At 43.2% G+C, this 25,386-nt stretch overlaps 1 protein-coding gene across 1 annotated transcript in view; it reads right to left on the bottom strand.

The window, feature by feature from the left end:
• The window catches only part of LOC126298361 (dnaJ homolog subfamily C member 2-like), a 195,450-nt gene that overhangs the window by 8,222 nt on the left and 161,842 nt on the right, over positions 1-25,386 (bottom strand). Inside the window, exons 8-9 of the mRNA XM_049989661.1 lie at positions 1,696-1,935; positions 1,346-1,560 (exon numbers count right to left, since the gene is read on the bottom strand). Coding sequence (XP_049845618.1) covers positions 1,346-1,560; positions 1,696-1,935 — 455 coding nt within the window. The remainder of the gene's footprint in view (positions 1-1,345; positions 1,561-1,695; positions 1,936-25,386) is intronic.

Below are 25,386 nucleotides of genomic sequence, written 5' to 3'. Positions count from 1 at the left end.
ATATAGAAAATCAAATTTTTGTTGGCCTTGGAAGTCATTAGATGGGCAACCTGCAACTGGTACTGTATGAGATTTTCACTCTGCAGTGGAGTGTGCACTGATATGGAACTTCCTGGCAGATTAAAATTGTGTGCCGGACCAAGACTCAAACTCGGGAGCTTCGTCTTTCGCGGGCAAGTGCTCTACTAACTGAGCTACCCAAGCATGACTCGCACCCCGTTCTCACAGCTTTACTTCCACTAGTACCTCGTCTCCTACTTTCCAAACTTCACAGAAGCTCTCCTGTGAACCAGAGTCGGAGCACTTGCTCGCGAAAGGCAAAGGTCCCGAGTTCGAGTCTCGGTCTGGCACACAGTTTCAATCTGCCAGAAGTTTCAACTGGTACTGTGTTTGCTTAGTAATACAGACACAACATACCTATATCTGTTAAATGCTGATTCGCATGTATACCAATGAAGTGGTTTTGTTAGTCATGGGAGATTTTGGTAAAGTCAGTTCAGGCTGAACAGATGTTAAGTGTTGCAGAAAAGGTGTTGGAACCAACGGGAACTAAATTTTTATCGAGCAGGTAATGTTGACCCTTCTGCCTCTATGCATAATTGCGGTCTGGGGTTTGTCCAGTCAGCCCCTGTGGACAATCTGATGCCCTTGTGGAGCTCTAGGTCCAGCTTTTTAATTATTTTAATCAAACTGATGTACAGTACATGCGATTTAGATGAGGGCCCATTAAACTAATACAAAATTTCAGCAATCTGGATTTTTCTAACAGAGGCTCAATGAAAACCAATGCTAGCATCCTTTTTCATTGTGTCCCTCTGTAATTCAACACCTCCCCTATATGGTGAGTAGCAATTTATCCTTTCCATATGATTGTTGTTCCATCCTGGGCATTCCATTGTTCTTACAGTAGTGTCATACGGCTTCTTCATCTGCCAGTTGTTACTAGCACATTCACCACAGTCACTAAAGGTGTTATCAGAGATGGGCCAATACGTATGCAGAAGGTTGCAGATAATTATTAGAAATGGACTGATATGTATGCAGATAAGGTTGCAGATAATAATAAGTAGCCAACTGCAGACAAAAGGAATGCAGTTCAGGTATGACAGATCTGAATGACTCATCAAACTACCAATACACTGCCACCTAATTAAGACATACACATAAATTTGTTGTACAAAGAAATCACACAAATGAAGAGCACAAAAATTACAAATCTTTCAACACACTTAAAAAAGTATTCTATTCCATTTCAAACATTACTCGTATATGTATAGTTAATCACCTAGTGCAAAACACTCAAATCAATGGTAAGTAAATTATTATTTAAAGCTTTGTCACTCACCTTCAAGTCTCTCTGTCATAGAACCACTTGTATCACCAGCGGAATGCTCCTTCTCAAATATGTTGTATGCTTGCTTGTTCACAGTTTCTTTTAAAACATTTCTGCTGAAATCTGAACTCTGGAGGGATTTGGCTTTTGCAAGAACATCCTTTGCAGTTTTCTTATTAGAAGAGGCCACATCATGTTGGTTAATGAAGTTTGCGATAACTTCCCACCTGAGAAAATTTACCATGATCAGACTCAGTGATGAATGAAACAAATGGATTAAAACTTTTAATTTTCAAACAACAGACTGATGAACATATTTCACAACACAAGTAATGAGCTGAAATGTTTAATTATTATTTTACCTCTGATTTGTTCCAGCTGGAAATAAATTAACAGCTTTAATAAGGACATGTATTTCTTCAGTTGACCAGTTGACTTGACCTCCCTTCCTTGATCCCTGTGCACCTGATGCACCACTATTACGTTGGGATGCAGTCAAAAGGGCTTGCCGCTCTTCTTCAATTTGCTTCTCAGTGTCTTCGATAGCACTGATATATACACTTCGACCACCTAGTCTCATTTTTTCCAACAGCTCGTCAATTCTATAAAAGAGAAAAGACACATCAGATACGATGTAAAGACAATTTATCAAATATGGTCTATCAACTGCTTGTAAACTACTAATACGTAACTGATGGCATCCATTTTTGCACAGGTTGTATGATTTAAATACAGTGGAATCTCATCAGTACGTCTCAATTACCACCTTTTGTAAATTGCAGTCCCAATTGTGTTAAACACATATTAAACAGACTCATTTGTGCATTCACCCTCCCCACTTTGCACATTCAGATTTGGTGGTATCAGTACTGTTTGGCTGCTGCAACTTTTGGCATCAAGAGTTGTAAGAGACTGACGTTCATGGAAACATAGTGCACAAATGTACAGGGAGATAGTGCCTTCCAGTGCCAACAACATTGCAAGGCATACAGATAATTTGCTATGGTAGAAAGGACTTGCCAAAGTAGCCTGTATAGGTTGATACCAGCTCTGATGAATTCTGACTTCTGCAGAGCACAAACAACCTGAATGGTGTGTAAGGAAAAGGTAGAACACTACTCAACATAAAAATGACATGTTGAGCTGCAGACAAGCACAACCAAAAAAAACTGTTCTACATTTAGCCTTTGGCAACACCTTCTTCAGAAAAAGAGCCAAACACACATACATACATTCATTCATTCATTCATTCATTCATTCATTCATTCATTCATTCATACTAGCATACACGATTGCCATTGGTGGTAGCTCGGACCAGAATGGAACTGTCATATTGAACAGATGTAGCAATCTAGAGGGAAAGGGGAAGAGATATAAGTGTACAGGTGGGGGGAGGGGGGGGGGGGAGGAGCACTGAGTACTGCATGACAAGACAGCCACAAGGCACAGCGTCAGGAGGTTGTGGGGCAAGGAGGTGGGGAGTGTAAAAGGAGAGAGAGGCAGAGAAGGGAAAGACATTGGCAGGGGGCAGCACACACAGATGGTGAGGGGATACGAACAGGGAGGAGGCAATAGGAAACTGTTGTATGGAGGGTGTGGGGGGTAGTAAGTTACCTTTGGTTACAGACAGGATAATTTTGGAATCAGAAAATTTGTTTTAAGGATAACTCACTTCAGTGTAGTTCAGAAAATCTGGTTGTAGAGGGGACGATACAGATAGCCCGGGTTGTGAAGCTGCCATTGAAATCAAGCATGTTATGTTCAGCTGCATGTTGTGCCAAAAGGTGGTCTACTTTGCTCTTGACCACAGTTTGGCAGAAGCCATTCATCCTGGTGGACAGCTGATTGGTAATCACACCAATACAAAAAGCTGTGCAATAATTGCAGCAGACCTGGGATATGATGGCGATTTCATAAGTGGACCAGCCTCTGATGGGGTAGAATAAGCCTACAGCAGGACAGGAATAGGAAGTTTGGAGAGGGAGGATTGGTCAGATCTTGCACCTGGGTCTTTCACAAGTATATGATCACTGTGGCAAGGGGTTGGGATTGCAAATGGCATAGGGATGGACTAGGATGTTGGGTGGATTATGGAACACGACTTTAGGAGGGGTGGGAAGGATCTCTCTCAGTTTAGGGCAAGATGATAGGTAATCAAAGCCTCAATGAAGGATGTGGTCCAGTTTTTCCAGTCCACAGTGGTACTGGGTGACAAAGAGGGCACTCTGCTATAGATAGTTCTTGGGGATGGTGGAAAGATTGAGGGTGTGTGGAGAAATGGCACAAGAGATCTGTGTGCAGACCAGGTCCTGGGGGTAGTGCCTGTCTGTGAAGGACTTTATGAGAACCTCAGTTCTTATCACTGCAGATTCACTGTCCCCAGGAGGCCAGGCTGTATATGGGAGGGATTTTTTGGTGTGGAAAGGATGAAAGGTGTCAAAATGCAGGTGTAGTTGGCGGGTTTAATGAGGGCAGAAGTGTGGATAGAGCCATCAGAGAGGACGTGGCCAACATCCTGGAAGGTAGCACACTGGGTTGAAGAGGACCAGGTGAAGTGGAAAGGAGAGAAGGTGTTGTGGTTGTGAACGAATGAGCATAGGATATCTTGACCGTGAATCCCTATCATGAAGATTCCATCAATGAACCTGAATCAAACCAGAGGTTTGGCATACTTGGAGGCCAGGAGTGTCTCCTCTAGATGTCCACAAACAGGTTGGCATAGTGGGGTGGCCATGTGGGTGACCATGAATGCTGCAGATTTGTTTGTATACCTTCCCTTCAGAGGAGAAGTAGCTGTGAATTAGGATAAAGTTAGTAAGGTGTATGAGAAATGAGGTAATAGGTTTGGGATCTGAAGGATGTTGGGGAAGGCACTGTTCAATAGCAACAAGACCATGAGCATGAGGGATGTTGGTGTATAAGGAAGTGATGAGTAGAGATCTGGGTGGTAAAGGGGTGGGGATGGCGGGAAGTCGGTGAAAGGAGTGGTTGGTATCTTTCACGTGGGATGCTAGATTACAGTCAGATGGTTGGAGGTGTTCGTCAGTGAGGGCTGAAGTTCTTTCAGTGGGGAGACAATAACCAGCTACAATGGGGTGTCCATGATAGTTGGATTTGTGGATTTTAGCGAGCATATAGAAGGTTGGTGTCTGGCATGTTCTGTGATGGGATCAATCTGGCAACACTTATAGATGTGGTAGTCAGATAATTGGCTGATGCTTTCTGCTAAGTAGTCACTGTAATTCATAATGACAGTGTCGGGACCTTTGTCTGCAGTTAGGATGATTAGGTCATTGTTTGTTTTGAGGTTGTGTAAGGCTGTCCTTTCTTCTGCTGAAAGGTTGGTGTTCTTAGGAAGGGCCTCAGGAAGGCCAAGTTGGAGGTAAGCAATTGCTGGAACCACCTCTGCTCCCTTTGCGAGATACTGCGACTGTGCAATCCCTGCTACATAAATCACATCTCTAAAATTGAACCCCTTGCTCTCCAGATGTGGAGGTCCAGACATCACTCAACGTTTCATCTTTACAGTGAGTAACAATATTTTTTCTTGTACTGATGATATTCCAACCTGGAGTTTCCATTGTTTGATTTTAACTATCAGCTTTTCTTGCATCCTACATCCCTCTGATATTTTCCTTTACTACTACTATTACTCCTCTCTGAAGTATTACTTTCTCAGTGTCAATTCTTTCTCTTCTTTTCTGTGTTTACTCATTGCCTCATACCCCACATGCTCTGACTTCCGAACCACACTGTATCAATGACCTTGTCTGCGTATAATACACAGCTACATGAATGCACAAGATTATTGTTGCACTATCTCATGCCCCAAAATTCTTCCCTCCAATAACTATATTTATTCCTATTGATCCCGTTTCCTCCCTCATCCTCCATAGTTTTGTGTTTAATTTACCACACCACCTATTCCACATGAACTGTGATCCTCCTTCCCCTTCTCTTCCTTTATCCAAACACACGCATGCTCTCATACTCATCCATTACTTTTCTTTCAGTTTTTGTATGTTTTTAACTAATTTGTTCATATTTTCATGTGGTTTCAAGCATTTGCGCCAAATTTTTATGTATATGTGCATATTGCTATGTGCTTTTACTTATCTGTGTGTGTGTTTTTTTGTGTGGCTTTACACATTTTTGTGTGTCTTTTCTCTTATCCAATTCCCCTAACAGCCATCCAACACCTTGATTTGCCCATGTTCACATCATTAACCCAGTCCCACATCCTGTTTCTTAAATGCCACCTAAACCATGAGATCTCCCCCCCCCCCCCCCCTCCCCACAATGGCCTAAGCATTATGATTCCTTTCTCTCGATCCCATCTCTGCTTCACAATAACCTTCACCTTTTCAGTCTGCCAGTCCTTGGCCCTTTGCCTGGTACTGCAAAAATATATGTCCATGGCACAGCCATCCCAAAACAACCTCTGCTCCCTCTGCAGATACTGCTCCTGTGCAATCCTTGCTGCATATATGTAATGTATGCATCTCTAAATTTCAATCACTTGCTCTCTAGCACCTACTGAAATCCTACAGCTGCCTTGGGGCACCACTATCCAACCCCTAGGATACCCACAGCGTTCCTCCTCATGAATTCCATATAGTACTCAGATCCTGTCTAGCTGACATTTACAACTTGCCACATTACCCAAAACCCCCTATCAACATTCCACCAAATCCAGGACACAAATATTCGCGACACACAGTTCTTAACCTTTCCCTCAAACCCTCAGCCCCACAGAACTTTCAGTCCTATCCACAAGACTCACCTTTAGCCCTACACCCAAATTTAACCATGCTGGACATGCCAAAGGTCTACTCTCCTTCTCTTCATCCCTGCAGTGGGTACACTTCTTTGCCACCAATCCCTCCAACCAAAGCCAACCTGATGCCAAAATTTACCGCTCTCTTTTCCAGTTTATATGACCATCCAACTGTGATACCCTCCCCAGTCACCATCCAGGATTTCCTACCCCCAACTTTGTATCACCAACCTACCAGAGTTCCCTTCCCAACACTACCAACCTTTCAGCAGAACAAAGGACAGCCTTATACAACATAAAAACAAATCAAGACCTAATCATCCTAACTGCCAACACTGTCATTATGAATTGGCGGAAAGTGTCAGCCAATTATCTGACTATTCCACCTATAAACTCTGCCAGAGTGAGCCCATCACTGAAGTCCAACATAATGTCCAATGCCTGATTAGTGCCTTAGGAACTTTCCAGAACCTCTCCCCTGAATCCATTTCCCTCCTCACCCCCATGACATCCCACACATCCACCTTCTATGTGCTGCCTAAAATCCATAAATCCAACTATCACGGACACACCAATGTAGCTGGTTATTGTGCCCCCTATGAAAGAACTTCAGCCCCAACTGACCAATACCTCCAACCATCCTTTCCTCCTAGATCCTTACTCGTCACTGCTGATATCACTTCGTTTTACACCAACATTCCTAATGATCACAGTCTTGTTGCTAATGAACACTACGTTTCCCAATGTCCTTCAGATTCTAAACCTATTACCTCAAATCTCATACACCTTAATAACTTTAATCTAACACACAACTACTTCTCCTTTGAAGGGAAGGAAAACAAACAAATCTGCGGCACATTTACAGGCACCAATATGGCACATGCACCAATATGGCACCCTCCTATGCCAACCTGTTTGTGGACATCTAGAGGAGACACTCCTGGCCTCCCAGTATGCCAAACCTCTGGTCTGATTCAGGTTCACTGATGATATCTTCATGATAGCAACTCATAGTCAAGATATCATATGCTCATTCCTTCACAACCTCAACACTTTCTCTCCTAACCACTTCACTCGGCCCTCCTCAACTCAGCATGCTACCCTTCCTGTATGTTGACCACCACCTCTCTGATGGCTCCATCCACACCTCTGTCCAAACTAAATCCACCACCCACATCTGCATTTTGACACCTGTCATCCCTTCCACGCCAAAAAATGCCTCCCATATACAGCCTGGCCACCTGTGGACAGTGTATCTGCAGTGATAACAACTCTGTTGCCCAGTACCTGTCATACCTTTGGTATCAAAAAATCCCTAATGACAAGAACTCCATTCCCAGTATGCTGAGGTTCTCACAAGATCCTTCACGGACAGGCACTACCCCCAGACCTGGTCTACCAAGAGGTTTCTTGTGCCATTTCCCTACACACCCTCAATCTTCCCACCATCCCCAAGAACCAGCTACAGAGGAGTGCCCCTTTTGTCATCCAATACCAAACTAGACGAAAACAACTGAACCACATTCTTTGTCAAGGCGTTGATAACCTATAATCTTTGTCAAGGCTTTGATAACCTATAATAATGTCCTGAACAAAGAGAGATCCTACCCTAGATCCTTCCCAACCCTCCTGAAGTCGTGTTCCATAATCCACCCAACCCCCACAACATCCTAGTCCATCCCTGTGCCACTTGCAGTCCCAACCCCTTGCCACAGTGATCATATCCCTGTGAAAGACCCACATGCAAGATCTGCCCAGTCCACCCACCCCACACTTGCTATTCCAGTCATGCTGTAGGCTTATTCTACCCTATCAAAGGCTGGTCCACTTATAAAACCATTCATCCCATCCCAGGTCTACTGCAATCACCGCACAGCTTTTATGTTGGTATGATTACCAATCAGCTGTCCACTGGGATAAAAGGCTACTGCCAAACTGTGGCCAAGAGCAAAGTAGACCACCTTTTGGCACAACATTCAGCAGAACATAACATGCTTGATTTCAATGGCTACTTCACAACCTGGTCCATCTGTATCCTCCCCTCCACAACCAGATTTTCTGAACTACACTGAAGTGAGTTGTCCTTAAAGTATGTTTTCTGCTCCCATAAGAATCCTGTCTGTAACCAATGGAAACCCACTGTCCCCACACACTCTGTATCCAATCACCTCCTCCCTGTTCATGTCCCCTCACCATCTTTGTATGCTGTTCTCTGCCACCGCACCCACCTGTCTTTCCCCTTATCTGCCCCTCTCCTTTTTCACCCCCCCCCCTTTCCCTTAGCCTCCTGATGCTGTCCCTTGTGGTGGTCTTGTTGGCATGCAGTGCTCTCCTTTCCCCCCACATGTACCCTGATATCCCTTCCTCTTCCCCACCCCCTCCAGATTGCTGCTTCCATTCAATATAACAGTTGCATTCTGTTCCACTGCCAGTGTTGGCAGTCATATGTGTGTGAGGTGTGCTTGCTTGTGTGAATGGTGTGTTGGTTTCCTTTTCTGAAGAAGGCTTTGGCCGAACGTGTAAGAATCTTTTCATTGTGCCTATCTGCAACTCAACACATCATCTTGATGGTGAGTATGAATCATCTTTTTCCTTAAATTGTTGATATTCTTATCTGAAGTTTACATTGTTTGAATAGTGTGTAATTCAGACAGGAACGCTACCTATGTATTATGGCTCGGAGGAACACTGACAGCAACGCCACCATGTTGAATAATGATTTTCATGCAGCCACAAGACATTGTGTTACTAGTCAAACTGTGCACACAATAGGCTGCATGATGCACAACTTCACTCCCAACATCCATGGCGAGGTCCTTCTTTGCAACCAAGACACCATGCAGTGCAGTGGACTACTCAAGATAGGCATCACGTTCTCTTCACCGATGAGTGTCGCATATGCCTTCAACCAGACAATCGTTGGAGACGTGTTTGGAGGCAACCTGGTCAGGATAAATGCCTTAGATGTGGTGGTGTGGTGTGTTGGGGCTTATGGGCGCTCAACATCGAGGTCATCAGCGCCCTGACACACATTAAAAGCAACGAACGTGGACAGACCTAAGAAAACTAAAGCACACACTCAAAGAAAGCAGGAAAAGAAGGAAAATGCTAAAGAAAGTAAAACCTAAGGAAAGGGGAAACATAGCAACAAGAATGTCACAGGAAATTGTTATTGGCTGCCCACTTACAAAAATATGGGCTAGCTTGTCACACAGTGAGCAAATTAAAATCCTCTCCCTAAAATCTTTGTAAAAACATTTGACATGTCACAGAACTTTAAAACTTTAGCCACATTCATCCGAGTGTTGCCTAAAAGAGATGGCAGGTCCGCTGGCAAGTCAGCTGCGGTCCGCTGGTCAGAAAATAAAACGCAATCGAATAAGACGTGGCGCACAGTGACCTGGACGCCGCAAGCACCACACATTGGAGGGTCCTCTCGCCTGAGCAGGTAGCCATGCGTCATAGGGCTGTGGCCTATTCGAAGCCGAGTGAGGAGAACCTCGTCCCGTCGATGGGGCTGAAAGGGAGTACACCATACACGCGTTGTAGGCTTGACTATACGGAGCTTATTGTCAGTCACTTCCAGCCACTCATCCTCCCACCGACGCATAACCCGTGAGCTCAACAGCGAGGTGAGTGCGTGCGAGGGGATAGCACATTGAGATACTTGTGGGGCGAGACACGCCTCCTTGGAGGCAAGATCTGCCCTTTCATTCCCAGCAATGCCGACATGCCCCGGAACCCAGCAGAAAGCTACAACCTTCCCCAGTCGCTGTAGTCGGAGGAGGACATCCTGGATGGTCTGGACAGTTTTGTCTGCAGGATACAAACGTTGCAATAAGTGAAGGGCACTGAGTGAATCGGAACAGACAAGAAATTTAGGAGAGGAAGAATGTGTCATGTGCTCCAGTGCCCGCAAGATCGCAGACAATTCTGCATCAATGACGGCGAAAGTCTGAGGCAGGCGGACCTTGAAGACACGATCTGGAAAAACAACTGAGCAACCAACAGAATCCCCTTGTTTCGACCCATCCGTAAAAACAGCTACATAGTCGTGGTGCTCAGATAAAATGGCAGAAAATGCTGCATTAAAAACGGTGGCAGGATTGCAATCTCTCTTGTACTGCAATAAATCTAAAATCTCTCTGGGCCTCTTCAGTAACCAGGGTGGCAGGCGGTTAAAACCCTGGATTTGGGGTTGGACAGACTCCACACCGAGGGACTCTAGTACACGTTGCACACGGATCCCAAACGGCAACGTAGCCTGGGGACGGTGGGAAAAAAGGCGATCCAGAGGTGGATGGGCAACAAGATGGTGAGCGGGCGAGCTGGGAGCTGCAAGAAACTTACAAGCCTGGCGCACCAGCAGGAGCTGCCGCCGGATGGTAAGTGGCGGTTCCCCAGCCTCAGCACAGAGGCTGGGTATGGGACTGGTCCGATAAGCACCCGTGGCCAGTTGAATCCCAGCATGGTGAACAGCGTCAAGGATCTGCAAATAAGAAGGCCTCGCTGACCCATATACTGGGCACCCATAGTCCAACTGTGAACGCACGAAAGCTCGGTAAAACTGAAGGAGACGCGCCCTGTCCGCTCCCCAAGACCTGTGGCTGAGGCACTTGAGGATGTTGAGTGCCTTCAGGGTTCTGGCTTTCAAGTCACGTACGTGTGGCAGCCATGACAACCTGGAGTCAAAACTTAGGCCCAGAAATCGCACTTTGTCTCTAAAATGTAGGACAATATCCCCCATATGCAAGGCAGGCAGAGTAAAAAGACGACGAGAATGATTAAAATGAACACAAACACACTTATCGGCAGAGAACCGAAAACCCGACGTTGCAGCCCACTCCTCTAACCACCGCACTGTTAGCTGCAACTGACAGCTCACGGTTGCAACACTGGAGGAGGAACAGAAAACAGCAAAGTCGTCCACAAATAAGGAGCACTGTACTGGACTCCTCACTGTAGACGTTATACTGTTGATGGCTATGGCAAAGAGGGTAACGCTGCTCTGGGGGACACCGTTCTCTTGCTCAAAGCGATCAGACAGTGTGTGTCCGAAAAAACCGCTGAGACAGGAAAGACCGAATGAAAATCGGGAGGCGGCCACGAAAGCCCCATTGATGCAGTTGTGCAAGAATACAGTATCTCCAAGTAGTATCATATGCCTTACTGATATCAAAGAAGATACCAATACAGTGATGCCGACGGAGATAAGCCTGCTGAATAGCCGTCTCTAGAAGGGTCATGTTGTCGACCGTGGACCGAAATTTTCGGAATCCACACTGAAAGCCAGACCAGACGCCAGTTAACCATCCGTTCCAGGGTCTTTCCAACACAGCTTGTCAAGGAGATACTACGATAACTACTGGGACATGTGCGGTCCTTTCCTGGTTTGAGGAGAGGGATGAGGATTGCCTCCCGCCACGAGGTGGGGAACACTCCTGTCTGCCATATGAGATTAAAACATTCGAGGAGGATTTCCTTTGACGCCGCTGGCAGATGTCGAAGCATGGAGTACCGGATGCGGTCGTAACCTGGTGCAGTGTCAGAAGTCTCACTAAGAGCCGATTCAAGTTCCCACATGGAGAAAGGGGAGTTGTACGCCTCAAAACTGTTGGACCAAAAGTCCAAGTTCGCTCTTTCGACAGTCGCACGGTAGCGACGAAACGCTGGATCCTTATTTGCAGTGGCATCCCTGGTTCAGGACAGCAGCTATTGGTAAACGGCTATGTTTACCGGAAATCCGCCGGATGGCTTCCCATATTTTTGTGGAACAAGTGGAACGATTGATGGAGTCCAGGAACGCCTGCCATGACCTTTTCTTGCTCTCTTTAATGACACGGCGTGCCCTGGCTTTCGCGATTCGAAAGGCGGTAAGACTGACCGCTGTTGGACGGCATTTATATCGGCAAAGAGACGCACGCCTGTCCCGGATGGCTGAACGGCACTCTTCTGTCCACCAAGGCACAAGGTGCCGCTTAAGAGTGCCAGAAGACTGTGGTATGGACAGGTCAGCAGCATGATGGATCACAAGCGTGATGTGATCCACCCATTCTTGGATGCTATTGTGGCGGTCAAAGACAGCCAACCGAGTGAACAGTGGCCAGTTAGCCCTGCCAATTATCCACGATGGTGACCGCTGCTCCAGCAATACACCATCCAGGAGATAAATGCGGATAGGGAAGTGATCGCTGGAATGAAGGTCGTCAATGACCTCCCAGTGAACAGAGTCTGTGAGGGTTGGAGAGCAGAAAGATAGGTCAATGGCCGAGAATGACCCTGTAGCAGGAGAGAAATGAGTCGGAGTACCTGTGTTGAGGATGCACAACATTTGAGATGTTAGGAGGCTCTCCAAAATTCGACCTCGAGCGCAAATAGAAGTCGAGCCCCACAGGACATTATGGGCATTGAAGTCTCCCAGGAGGAGAAATGGGCGGGGGAGTTGGTCGATAAGATCTGTGAGAGCGTCTAAGGTCATTGCATCCAGAGGGGGTAAATAAAGGGAGCAAACGGTAAGCCTCCGAGGTGAATAAATTTCAACTGCAACTGCTTGTAGGTCAGTATCCAGGGGGATAGCAGAGGAGTGGTGGTCATTATTGACAAACACAGCGACTCCGCCTTTGGCCCTTTCTCCAGTCAGGTCATCTTTGCGATAAAACGTATAGTCCCTTAGTACAGGAGCATGAGATGGTTTGAAATGCGTTTCCTGTAAACACAAGCACAGGGGGCATTGCCGTGCTAGGAGGTGCAGTAGCAATCTCCGTTTGTGTAGTGGCATCGGATTTCAACACTGGCTGTTTGAGAACGGAAGAAAAGGAAGCAGCAAACGTGGGCGGCTGCATGGACTTGTAAATTTTCTTCGCCTCACCATACGAGAGGCGTTTTGTAGTTTTAAGTTCCTGGATCTTCCGTTCCTCAAGGAAAACTCTGCAGTCCCTACTCCACACAGGGTGATCCCCTGGGAGGAGTGGAGCAGCCAACTCCCTCATGGGCGGCTTTACCACATTTCCCGCAAGTGGCTTCCCCTCTACAGCTGGGAGTAGTGTGTCCAAAGTGTTGGCATTTAAAACACCGCATGGGGTTGGGGTAATAAGGCCGTATACTGAGACGAAGGAAACCGGCCTTCACATGCTCTGGCAATTTGGTGGTGTTAAATGTAAGGATAAACGAGTCAGTCTTTACGAGAGTACCATCCACCCGTTTCATAATGTGTTGCACGTCAACAATTCCTTCCCGGGACCATTCAGCCTTCAGTTCGTCTTGGGGAATGTCAACGAGATCTCTGCAAGTCACAACACCCTTGCTGTAGTTCAAGGTGTTGTGAAATTCAGTCTCTATCACAAACTCCCCAAGAAATTGCGCCTTCTGAAGGTTCTGGGCTTGCTGGAAGCTAGATGTTTCAACCAACAAGGTGCCATTTTGCAAGTGCTTTACAGATTTTAGAGCGCCAGCAATGCCTTCTAAGCCCTTCTGGATATAAAATGGTGAAACTTTCGCGAAACTCCCATCTTTTCTTTTAATTACAAGAAAAACATTCGGCGAAGCAGCATGCATTCTGTTACGACTACCTGAATCGGGAGAACTGGCTACACGAGCCCTCTTGTTAGATTGGGTGTTAGAACCTACCAGCGGCCCACCCTCTCCGCTGGGAGGAGAAGAAGAAAAGTTCGAGGGTTCCATCTCAGTCCCACGAGCAGCTAGGGAACTAAGAGTCCACCTAGACAGAGCCCCGCGTGCCTAGGTAAGCCTTATACAACTGAGGTGCGGCAGGTTCCCCAGAGGTTGCCCGCTAACGACTGTTCCACCTCAACAGCCATGCATCTCATCGGCACGCAGCACACCTTGAGATTGAGGGGTTGCTTATAGAGGTTTATTCCATCCTCGCAATCCAGGCGGCCAAGCCAAGATCCCCACTCCCTGAGACACACAACATACCACCGCCGTGCCGCACGGTGGTCGTTGAAGCATGCCCAGAGCTTACGGTGATGGGGGACTGGCGGCGCTTACCAGTCCCCAGCTCAGGAACCCCGGGGTCGCCAAGCCCGTACCCAGCAAATGAATGCTGAGCCCCTGGGGGCATAAATGCCTTAGACACACTGTCTAGTGAGTGCAGCAATGTGGAGGTTCCCTCCTGTTTTGGGATGGCATTATGTGGGGCCGGCGTATGCCGCTGATGGCCATGGAAGGCGCTGTAATGGCTGTATGATATGTGATGCCATCCTCCAAATGATAGAGCAACCACATCAGCAGCATATTGGCAAAGCATTCGTCTAAGAGATTAACCCTACTGAACATGCCTGGGATAGATAGAAAAGGGTTACTTATGGATGATATGACCCACCAACCACTCTGAGCGATCTACGCTGAATCACCATTGAGGAGTGGGACAATCTGGACCACCAGTACCTTGATGAACATGTGGATAGTATGCCACGATGAATACAGGCATACATTAATGCAAGAAGACGTGCTACTGGGTATTAGAGGTACCAGTGTGTACAGCAATCTGAACCACCACCTCTGAAGGTCTCGCTGTGTGGTGGTATAATATGAAATTTGTGGTTTTCATGAGCAATAAAAAGGGCGGAAATGATGTTTATGTTGATCGCTATTCCTATTTTCTGTACAGGTTCAGGAACTCTTGGAACCGAGGTGATGAAATTTTTTTTTTTTTGTAATATGTGTACATGGAAACTGAATATACCTTAATCAACTTTAAACACAATAGTGAGCAAACAAAAAACAATTGAAGCAGAATGTTTGAAAGAGGAAATGGCTAACAACACTGAGTGTGTGTTGGTCAGTTTCCAGAACTGGAAAACGTGCTACTAAAGTGGATAAAACGAGCTTGTGCTCTGAACGTACCAGTTAACAGTACAGTGGTTCATGCTAAGGCAACATATTTGGCCTTGCAGATTTTAAGGCAGCAAATGGTTGGATCGAAAGTTTCAAGAACATGCACAATTTTGTGCACAAATGCTTTTGAAGTGAGGTTGGATGCAATGTTAAGTCGTGGAGAAATACACTTCCATCAGTCATAAAAAGATACTGTATCAAAAGATGTTTTTAATGCAGATGAAAAGGACTTATTTTTTACCATCTGCCTTTCAAAACTCTGGAGCTTACAGGAGAGAAATGACACAGTGGAAAACCTAATAGAGAGATGCTAAGTGTTTCATTTTGTTGTAACAAAAGTGGAACAGAAAAGTTGATGTCACTAATAACTGGAAGGTGAAGAGTTCACAACGCTTCAAAAATGAAACGGATATTTCCTGGTCAACGTACAGCTAATACAAGTGAATGAGTAGCAACAACTATTTTCGAACAATTCTTCTGTGACTGGGATGCGGTGTTGCCAATAGAAAAAGCATCTTGTCTATTGACCAGTGTACAGCGAATCCGCAAGATACATCATATCTACATAATATATTATAAAATGCCTGGAACAATAATATAAGAAGATTCCTGTACAGAGAGAGGCTGGCTTTCTCTTGTGTCCCCCCCCCCCCCCTCCCTCTACAATGAGAAAAGCCACAATCTTGGACACTAAGCATCTTGTAAGAAGTTCCTGGGATTCCGTGCAAGTAAGCACAACTACAAACTGCTTCAAGAAGGCTGGCTTTCATCAGACACCAGTGCTTACAGAAGACATCATGCCAGAAAAAAAAAGTAATTGCAGCTGAACAATGACAGAAAATAATGGGGCAAAAATAAAACTGTCTTACCTTCGATGAATATGTTGATTATGATAAAGGTGTTGCTGTCTGTCAGCTCATGAAAACTGACGAAATGTTCAAGGAACTTGTGGCAGAGAAACAAGAGGAAAGTGATGATCAGGATGAACCAGGACATTTACTGTTTTCTTCAATGTCAAAAGCTACTGAAGTAATGGACACACTTAAGCATCATGTTTTGAGGTTTTGAGTCCTTGGAGAAGTGATGAACATGTTAACCAAGATGGAAAATACAATATTAAAATTAGGACAAAAGAAACAGTCAACTATTGACATGCTTTTCCAACCTTTGTGAAGACAGGACTGCGCAATGTATGTTACCATGCTATAGTGTAGTTAGGTTCACAAGATGTACAATAGACTGATAGTTCCCAGAATGTGTGCACTGATATGAAACTTCCTGGCAGATTAAGACTGTGTGCCGGACCGAGACTCGAACTTAGGACATTTGCCTTTTGTGGGCAAATGCTGTACTGTTTGAGCTACCAAAGCATGACTCATGCCCTGTCCTCACAGTTTTACTTCTGCCAGTACCTCGTCATTCCAAACTTCACAGAAGGTCTCCTGCACGAAACCAGGAGACAAGGTACTGGGGGAAGTAAAGCTATGAGGATGGGGCATGAGTCATGTTTGGGTAGCTCAAACGGTAGAGCACTTGTCCGCAAGGGTCCCGAGTTCGATTCTTGATCCGGCACACAGTTTCAATCTAGCAGGAAGCTTCATAAAGATAGTTTGTTGAAATGACAACACCTATTCAGTTACCAGAAGTGATCCACTAACAATGAAATGCTAAATGAATGATATTCATTTGTTTTGAGAAGTGTAATAAAAATTGTAATTGTAGCATATTTTTAGTTTTTCTTCATGCTAGAGGGTGAGCTCTGACTTCACATAACTTTGCTGTATTCCAGTTAGCTGATGGTGCAAGTGTACATGTCCAAAATTTTGGATTTACCCAATTTGGCGTATTTAACACATTTTTGCTTCTTGCAAACTAAACGTAATTTTGAGAGTTTCTGGATTTAATATTCTGAACACAATCTCAAAAAAGCTTATTTTGAATTATAATTTATTGCTATAGCATGTCAGGAAATGTGGCATTATGAGATTACACATTACCCCATGTAGGTTACGTAGAATTCCGCATTTTTCACTCACAAAAAAAAATTGAATCATTGCCAAATAAGGCATTTAAACTGTATGTGGAAACATCCATTTACAATGCAGTTCTCTCCTGGAGTTATTATTTACAGCATGCTTTGAAGCTATTTCCTGAAATAATTAATAGCTATCATGTTAAATTTCACTGAATGTACTCAGTATCAGGAAAGTTGTTACCAAGTCATTTCTGACTTTCAGTCACAGGAAAAAACAAGCAAGACCTGTAAAACTGGGACTGAGTCAGTCCTGTAAAATGAGGAATCTATTGATAAATCACAACTGTTACCGTGCATAAGCAACACTACTTAAAATTCTAGCAACGAAACTTATCAGTAACTTATTATAACAACATAAACACAAAGTAGCATGTCAGTCTTTGGTCAGCTTTCAGTCAATTGTATGTTATATCCTTGCCCACGACTGCACTCAGCTATGTCTGTGAGAGCGAAACAGCTGCAGTGGCCAGTTGGGTGTTCAAGTGTCAGCATCACTAGTCCACCTCTCCACAGTAATTATAGGAGAGGGAGCATGTGACTCTGTCTATTAGATGGAGATGAGAAAATTGGTGGCTCTTTTGATTCTATTGAAGAGCAGACTATATGCTCATATTGTGTTACAGCTGGCACCCATCCCCGTTTCTAACACACACCACAAACACAACATTACAATACACTGCACACTCATCCCAAGATCACAATACAGATAAATTACTCAATGCTACTTAAAAGTCCAGAGGAAGGTAATGGCAAACCAATTCTACTAGAATCTTGCTCAGGTCAGCAATGTGAAATCCCACACTGTGTCAAATGTTCAACAGACAGAGCATGGGACTAACTGACTTCTGAAATGACAGTAGCAATAACAGGGACAAGAATGGCAACACTATTGCAAATCTTTGTTCAGCACGGCTCCTGCAAATCTTTGTTCAGCACGGCTCCTGCCCTGTTCACAGTGTATTCTGCTAATAAAATAGGGTTTGCTGTTTTTGTATGTGCCTAAACAGTCAAACCTACCTTGGATATAACTTCACTTGTTATTTATGCCTAAAAAAGTATGGGTTATTGTGACCCTTACTACTGAAGAACTGACGTGCCACCCTTACTCACTATCAAATGGGTAAAAGAATATGACTAGACAGTACTGTCAAGCACATAGTCCATGAAAAACTAATTTTCTAAGATACTATATGTTGATCTCATGGTATTATGAATTATTTAAAACTCTGAAGCCAGCAATATTTGTGAAGTTGTGGAATCAATGGCATCTTTATTGACCGCACCTGGTGTGCCACTCACAGTTACGCAGGAGATGGCATATCTACATTTCTCGCCAGTGCAGCACTGTGCAAGTTCGTTCTTTCCTCACTTGCTGCCTCCAATTAGAGATATCATGCACGCATGCCACTATAGGGCGCCAAAATCACATGACCTCACTGCCTGCGACTCTGAGTGGCTGGCACATTTTTTTTTAAGCAGCTGCACTCCAGGCTCAGTTAATCTTCATACTCACATCAACCCTAGTACACAAGATTGAAGTGAGGAAATCATATCAACATAGCACGACTCTACTAAACATTACTAGGTGTCAATGACATATCAGATTGTATCAGCATTCAAGGCCATTTGTTCCCATCAAGAACATTACTCCCAACATATGTAATTCAGCAAAACAGAAGGACCTTAGAGTACTTTAAAGTTTTGAAAACCTCAGTTGCTAACAGTACAAATTCTAAATGAACTTATTAATGCATTACCTTTTTGTGGATGTCTGATTGTCATTACTGGTCACTTCAACTACTGACACATCAAGAATCTAAATGACAGCCACTAAAATCTCACTTTCTATGCATAAACTAAAAGAATGTAAGCAGAAGTATCAAACACAGCACAGTTTCACTAACAAAAAGGACAACATTATGCAATGATTGAGATACTATTAATGCAAGAATAGTAGCTAAGATATAAAATTTGTTCAAGTGGAATCTTCAACATAAGCAAGATATGTAACATTAGCTAACACACCCAACAGAATATATATTACATTACCACTGACTCAGCTAAAAGGACATTCCTACATTGGTACAGGTGTGGTGAAATTCTTCAAAGAATATTATGACAAAAATTTTACAAACAGATCATAATGGAATAGTGTTATTGCTACAGAATCAGCATGGAGCTATATGTTCCTGCTGGGTATTTTCTAAAATTTGAAGCAAATATTTCAGTGTGGAGTTACGTGTTCTAGATGAAAAAGGCAATTACCTGACAATGTCGATCTTAAACTAACATTATCTGTAAGACGGACAGTAACTACTGAGGTTGTACTGAATGTCATATTTAAGAAGTTAACATTTATCTGCAGAATATTAAAGGATTATGATGAGCAGAAAATGAATGAACTGATGCTCGAATATTCCAAGTGTAGTCTAACTACAACACACAGCATTCCAATACCCAACAGGAAATATCTTTCTGCATCTCAAGCAAAAATGATTAAATGAAGTGGGCATCTGGTGTACCCTGGCGTAAATATAATAGAAGGAATAGATTTAAGTTTTTTACATATCCTAAGTCTGAGCAAAGTGCTGATATAACGAAAGTAAAGTCATATACAGATTCAGAAAAGGAATGTAAAGTAAAGAATTGCTTGTTTCAAGGTACTAATCCATTCTATCTTGGACTGCAAATTGCTGGTGATGAACCTGAGAAAAATGATAATGTTCAAAGTGAAGTTAGATATGTCACATTTATTTTAAGAAATAGAGTTTATATACATTTTGTAAAAGGAAAGGGAATGTAACATTCTGAATGAAAGTATTTGTTTACAGCTAATGTCTGTGTTGAAGTTTTTTATGCCAACTGGGACCATATCAGAAATTACCCGGACGATCTACGCCTCACCTTCCTTGTTCCTAATAATCAACAGAAGATTGATGAGCTTGCTATTACATTTTATGGCAACAGGATTAATTATTCAGCAGCTGTTATTGTTTTGGAAGAACTGTGGCATTATAAGCCTAACTTGGATGATTTAATTCGTCAATTTAGGGACACTTATAGAGAATATGTATTTATGCCACACGGTATACGGTGTGCAAACAGGTATTCGATTTTAGGCAAGGTCGTTATAGACCATGCCAGCTTACCTATTCGGAGCTGAAGGGGCACGAGCTTCGAGTGAAAACCCTGTGGGAGCCTCATTAGAAAGTCAATCGCCGCCACCTAGTATTACTAGTGGCGCGATTCCGCGATTTAGGTCTTGCGCAACTCCAAGGTCGCCGGCAGGCCATGACGTGCCTGACTGGCTTGGACATGTTCCAGACGGTGATGCAACTGCTACGCGCCGCCGTGGGTATAAAAAGAGTAGCGATTCATTTCTTATTACAGTCGATGCTCCTTCTGCTGGTGGCAAACAACACTTTGTTGACACTATTCTTTATATTTGGTCTATTTTGGAGTATTGTATATCTGAGGAACATTTTCCACAAGGTAATTTGACGCATTTGCATTGTTATGTTAAGGTCAAAGTTAAGATGTTTTTAGAAGACGTTCGATCGGGCCTTGAATTTATGTTTGGTAGGGCGGCCATTTTACCATACTTGAATCGTACACCATCTGTTTGTGTAAATTCAGTGCGCCACCTACACATGCGACCATATATGGTCCTATATATTAAAAACAAAGATTCCAAGACTTACCAAGCGGAAAAGCGCCGGCAGACAGGCACATGAACAAAACACACAAACACAGAATTACTAGCTTTCGCAACCGACAGGTGTACACCTGTCCTCCTTTTTTTCCCCTAAGGGAAGTCTTTCCGCTCCCGGGATTGGAATGACTCCTTACCCTCTCCCTTAAAACCCACATCCTTTCGTCTTTCCCTCTCCTTCCTGAAGATGCAACCATCGGTTGCGAAAGCTAGTAATTCTGTGTGTGTGTGTTTGTGTGTTTTGTTCATGTGCCTGTCTGCCGGCGCTTTCCCGCTTGGTAAGTCTTGGAATCTTTGTTTTTAATATATTTTTCCCATGTGGAAGTTTCTTTCTATTTTATTTACATATATGGTCCTAGTTAGATTCGTCCGTCGGCGTATCCAATGCTGAGGGTGTGCAGCACGAAATTTCCGGAACATCCTCATCCGACGATATACAGACAACCTCCTCCGGAGCTTCCACATCCGACACGTCCGACGCATCCAATTCATCCTCAAACGAACGACAATGGACAATATGACAAAACTTCAAGTCTTGAAATTAAAGCTTCATCTCCAATACTGAACTCGTTCGATACAAATATAACCAAGCCACGATGAGTAATAACCATTCCAGGTTTATTCTTTACACTGACAGTAGCTGGTTGACCTTCGACAATATGCTTCACTACAGATGCATATTGACGCCATCTAGACCACTCGAATTCTTAGAAAACAATTACTTTATGAACACGACTATCATAGCCACCAAATCCGAATTCAGAACAAAATGGCAAATATACATGCTGCTTTTTCGACAAAACCTTCTCCACTAAAGTTGACTTGCCAATATTTGTATTGCCAAATAAATATAATTGCTTCTTACGAACCTCCGTGGACTGAAAGGTCTTGTTATACCAGCCATTATAATTCAAGTGACACTCCGTCAATCGACTACAACACGATTAGCATGAAACGAATCAAAATACTTCTCAATAAAATGAATACGACTCCAGTTATTAACTAAAAGCGGACCAGTGTAATCAAATCTAGTCGTTTTGATGTTCAAAATTGTAGAAGACGGAAATCAGCTTTAATATACAACTGGGGCCATATCTGAAATTACTCGGACGATCTACGCCTCGCATTCCTTGTTCCCAATAATCAGCAGAGGATTGACGAACTTGCTATTACCTTTTATGGCAACAGGATTAATTATACTGCAGCTGTTACTGTGTTGGAAGAACTGTGGTACTATAAACCTAATTTGCATGATTTAGTGCGCCAGTTTAGGGACGCTTATAGAGAATATGTATTTATGCCAAATGGTATAAGGGTAGAAACAAATATAGGCTTGTACACACGTTATCCAAAGAGAAAGCGCACTGTCAATGTAAATGTTCTAATGAATTCTGTTTGTATTTGAGGTGGTTACTACTACCACATCTGTATTATTTGTTGGACATTTCAGGATGGTGTACAATCTCCGTTCCGCTGTGGGTTTCAGAAGAGCAGACTATGAAAGCTTTACCAATAATCGTCAACAAGCCCAAGGTCATGAACATAACACAATTAATACTTCATCGGAGTACTGGACAAGAGAAGACTCTTCACAATCTCTGTTTGATGACAGATGGGTCTCTTCCCAATAGAATATGTGTCAAAATATGCTCGAGGAGCTGTTTAGGAACTCATTCTCTTCACGTGAATGCAATCACTTCAGCTCACTGGCCTACAACATGCTCCAGTCCAATCTCAGTTGTTATTTCTTTCCATATGCACTGTTTAACTTATCAGTATCAGGAATATTTTTATATAGCTCACTCAGCACAACAAAGAAAAAACATATGCACCAAAAATCTTAGATAATTTTCATGTTTCTATTCAATGATACCAATTTTGTTCCATCTTTTTTATTTTAAATTCTGAATTCCACCAATTTCCTCATTTGCAAGAAATGTAAAGTTCACCATTCAGTTTGTCTAAATGTATCTCATCAGACTGAGCTTGAAGTCACAGTTTATGATAGAAGCAGCTGATAAAAGACATCCCTTATAATTGCTCTGTTCCTCTACACACACCCTAGGTTTTACTTTGGAACCAAAATGGCACTAGGCCTATAATAATTTACACAGGAGAATTTCTTTTTGCAGAACAACATATTTCTATAACAATTAAGGTAATCATGCAGGAACTAAACATTAACCAGCAGAAATATTATGTGCATCAATGGACTGGAAATGTTTATGGACAGAAGTACTCCAAAAAATAATGCTAACTTAAGTGTTCAAACTGAAATACTTGAACAAGTAAATGAATTTAAGTACAAGAGAATATTTTTAAATAAAGCAAGTAACATAAAGGCTGAAATCAAAGTCACAATTGAAAAACCAAATAAAATGCATTATGCCATGTCAAATGTTTAAAACAGCAGAAATATACTGATGAGCCGAAACATTACAAACACTGCGAGATTGGGTGCCACCTGGTTGCACTGTGGGTATGTCATGTGATAAGAGAAGTATGTACACAGAGGTGAGACAAACAAGGAATCATTCTAGAATAATATGGGCTGCAAATAGAGAAATTTACTAACATAAGCGACTCTGACAAAGGTCAGATTGTTATAGTCCAGTGCCTGGGAACAAGCATCTCAGAAACGAAAAAGCTGATTGGCTGTTCACATGCTGCTGTTGTGAGCATCTATGGAAAATGGTAGAAGGATGGTAAACCACAAGTAGGCGAAAATGTGTTGGATGTCCAGACATCATCACAGAACATGGAGGTTGGAGACCAGCCCACTCTGTAAAGCAAGGTGGGCAGCGATCTGTGGCAGATCTCATGGCAGAGTACAATGCTGGCACATGCACAAGTGCTTTGGAGCACACTGTTCAGAACATACTGTTGAATGTGGGGCTCTACAGCAGATGACCCATAAATTTTGGTTTAACCCATTATCATTGTCAATTGCAATTGCAGTGAGCTCAGGATAATCAAGATTACACCACAAACAATGGAAACATGTCACCTGGTTGGGTGAATCATGTATCTTGTTACACTAAGTTGATAGTCATGTCCAGGTATGCTGCCATCCAAGCAAATGGTTGTTTGCAATATGCACTGTGTCACTGGCTATGATAGTAATTGAAGGCACACTGATAGCTGTGCACTACTTGACCATTATTGCAGACCACATGCACCCCTTCATCCAAGATATTTTCCCCAATGGTAATGGCATCTTTCAACAGCATAACTGTCTGTGTCATAAGAACAGATCTGTGCAACACTGGCTTGAGCAGCACGACAGTGACTTCTCACTGATATCTCGTGTACTAAATTTGCCTGATCGCAACCCAATGGAACATGTGTGGGACTCTATTATGTGTCACCTCTGCACCGACAAGCCAATGGCTTGTAGGAGGAGGAGAAGGAGGAGGAGGAGGAGGAGGAGGAGGAGGAGATTAGTGTTTAACGTCCCGTCGACAATGAGGTCATTAGAGACGGAGCGCAAGCTCGGGTGAGGGAAGGATGGGGAAGGAAATCGGCCGTGCCCTTTCAATGGAACCATCCCGGCATTTGCCTGAAGCGATTTAGGGAAATCACGGAAAACCTAAATCAGGATGGCCGGAGACGGGATTCAACAGTCTTCCTCCCAAATGCGAGTCCAGTGTGCTAACCACTGTGCCACCTTGCTCGGTTCAATGGCTTGTAATTTATGGGAATTGACAACCTATGTTCAGGCATCAGGTAGTACATACACCTGGAAATCAACAAAGGACTTGTCGAATCTGTGCCATGCAGAATTGCTGCTGTACTACATTCCAAAGGTAGACCAACATGCTATTATGCAGATGGTCACAATGTTTTGGCTCATCAACATGCTATTATGCTGGTAGTCACAATGTTTTGGCTCATCATTGTATCTCTAACAAAATCAAAATACGTGCCTGTCACTTACATAAGCTGTACTAACATATGCATGTGAAACCTGGATCTGACAAAAAATAAAATAAATAAATGACCAAAGATGAGGGAGCCTTCAAAATATTAGCAACATACAATTTTTGGAGCAGTGAAGGACGTTATCATGCAGAATGGTAAATAAAAAGCAAAACAACATAAAATTATTTGACCTAGTTAAAGGACCCGACACTGCAGCAAAATAAAAGCTAAAATAATGAAGTGGGTCATTTATCCCCTCCGCTGCTACAGATATGTTCTGTGCTGAGTGTGAATTTCTCATGACTGTACTGCTCACCAAATGCTGCTTAATGTGCTGAGTGATGGCGTTCTGGCAGCAATGAAATAATTATTATCCAGTTATAAGAAAGTCATTAGCTGGAAAAATTATTTTTGTACATCTTACAGTCTGGTATCTTTGCTCAATAAAAGACTGAAATTCTTTTCATTATTCAGCACAGGTACTGCACTGCATAAAATTAACTAAAACACTGCAAGAAATTTTAAAGAGTTTGCAGAGGGAAAAATGCACTACGTTAATTTCACATACAGTTGATTTTAGCTCATACATTACAGTATATGAAATGTAGTTACAATACCAAAATCTTATTTAAAACTGAGTGCAGTACAATATTTCATTTCGTTCTCGAGTTATCGATTTTTACATATGACGGATGGTCATGCACAATGTGCCCATTCCCATCTCTGCATATCGGGAAGTATGTGGTCACAAC

This window comes from Schistocerca gregaria, chromosome X, assembly GCF_023897955.1.
Source record: "Schistocerca gregaria isolate iqSchGreg1 chromosome X, iqSchGreg1.2, whole genome shotgun sequence".
Classification (NCBI taxonomy): Eukaryota; Metazoa; Arthropoda; class Insecta; order Orthoptera; family Acrididae; genus Schistocerca; species Schistocerca gregaria.
The sequence above is the reverse complement of the archived record's forward strand: the minus strand, read 5'-3'. Positions and strand labels throughout refer to the sequence as shown.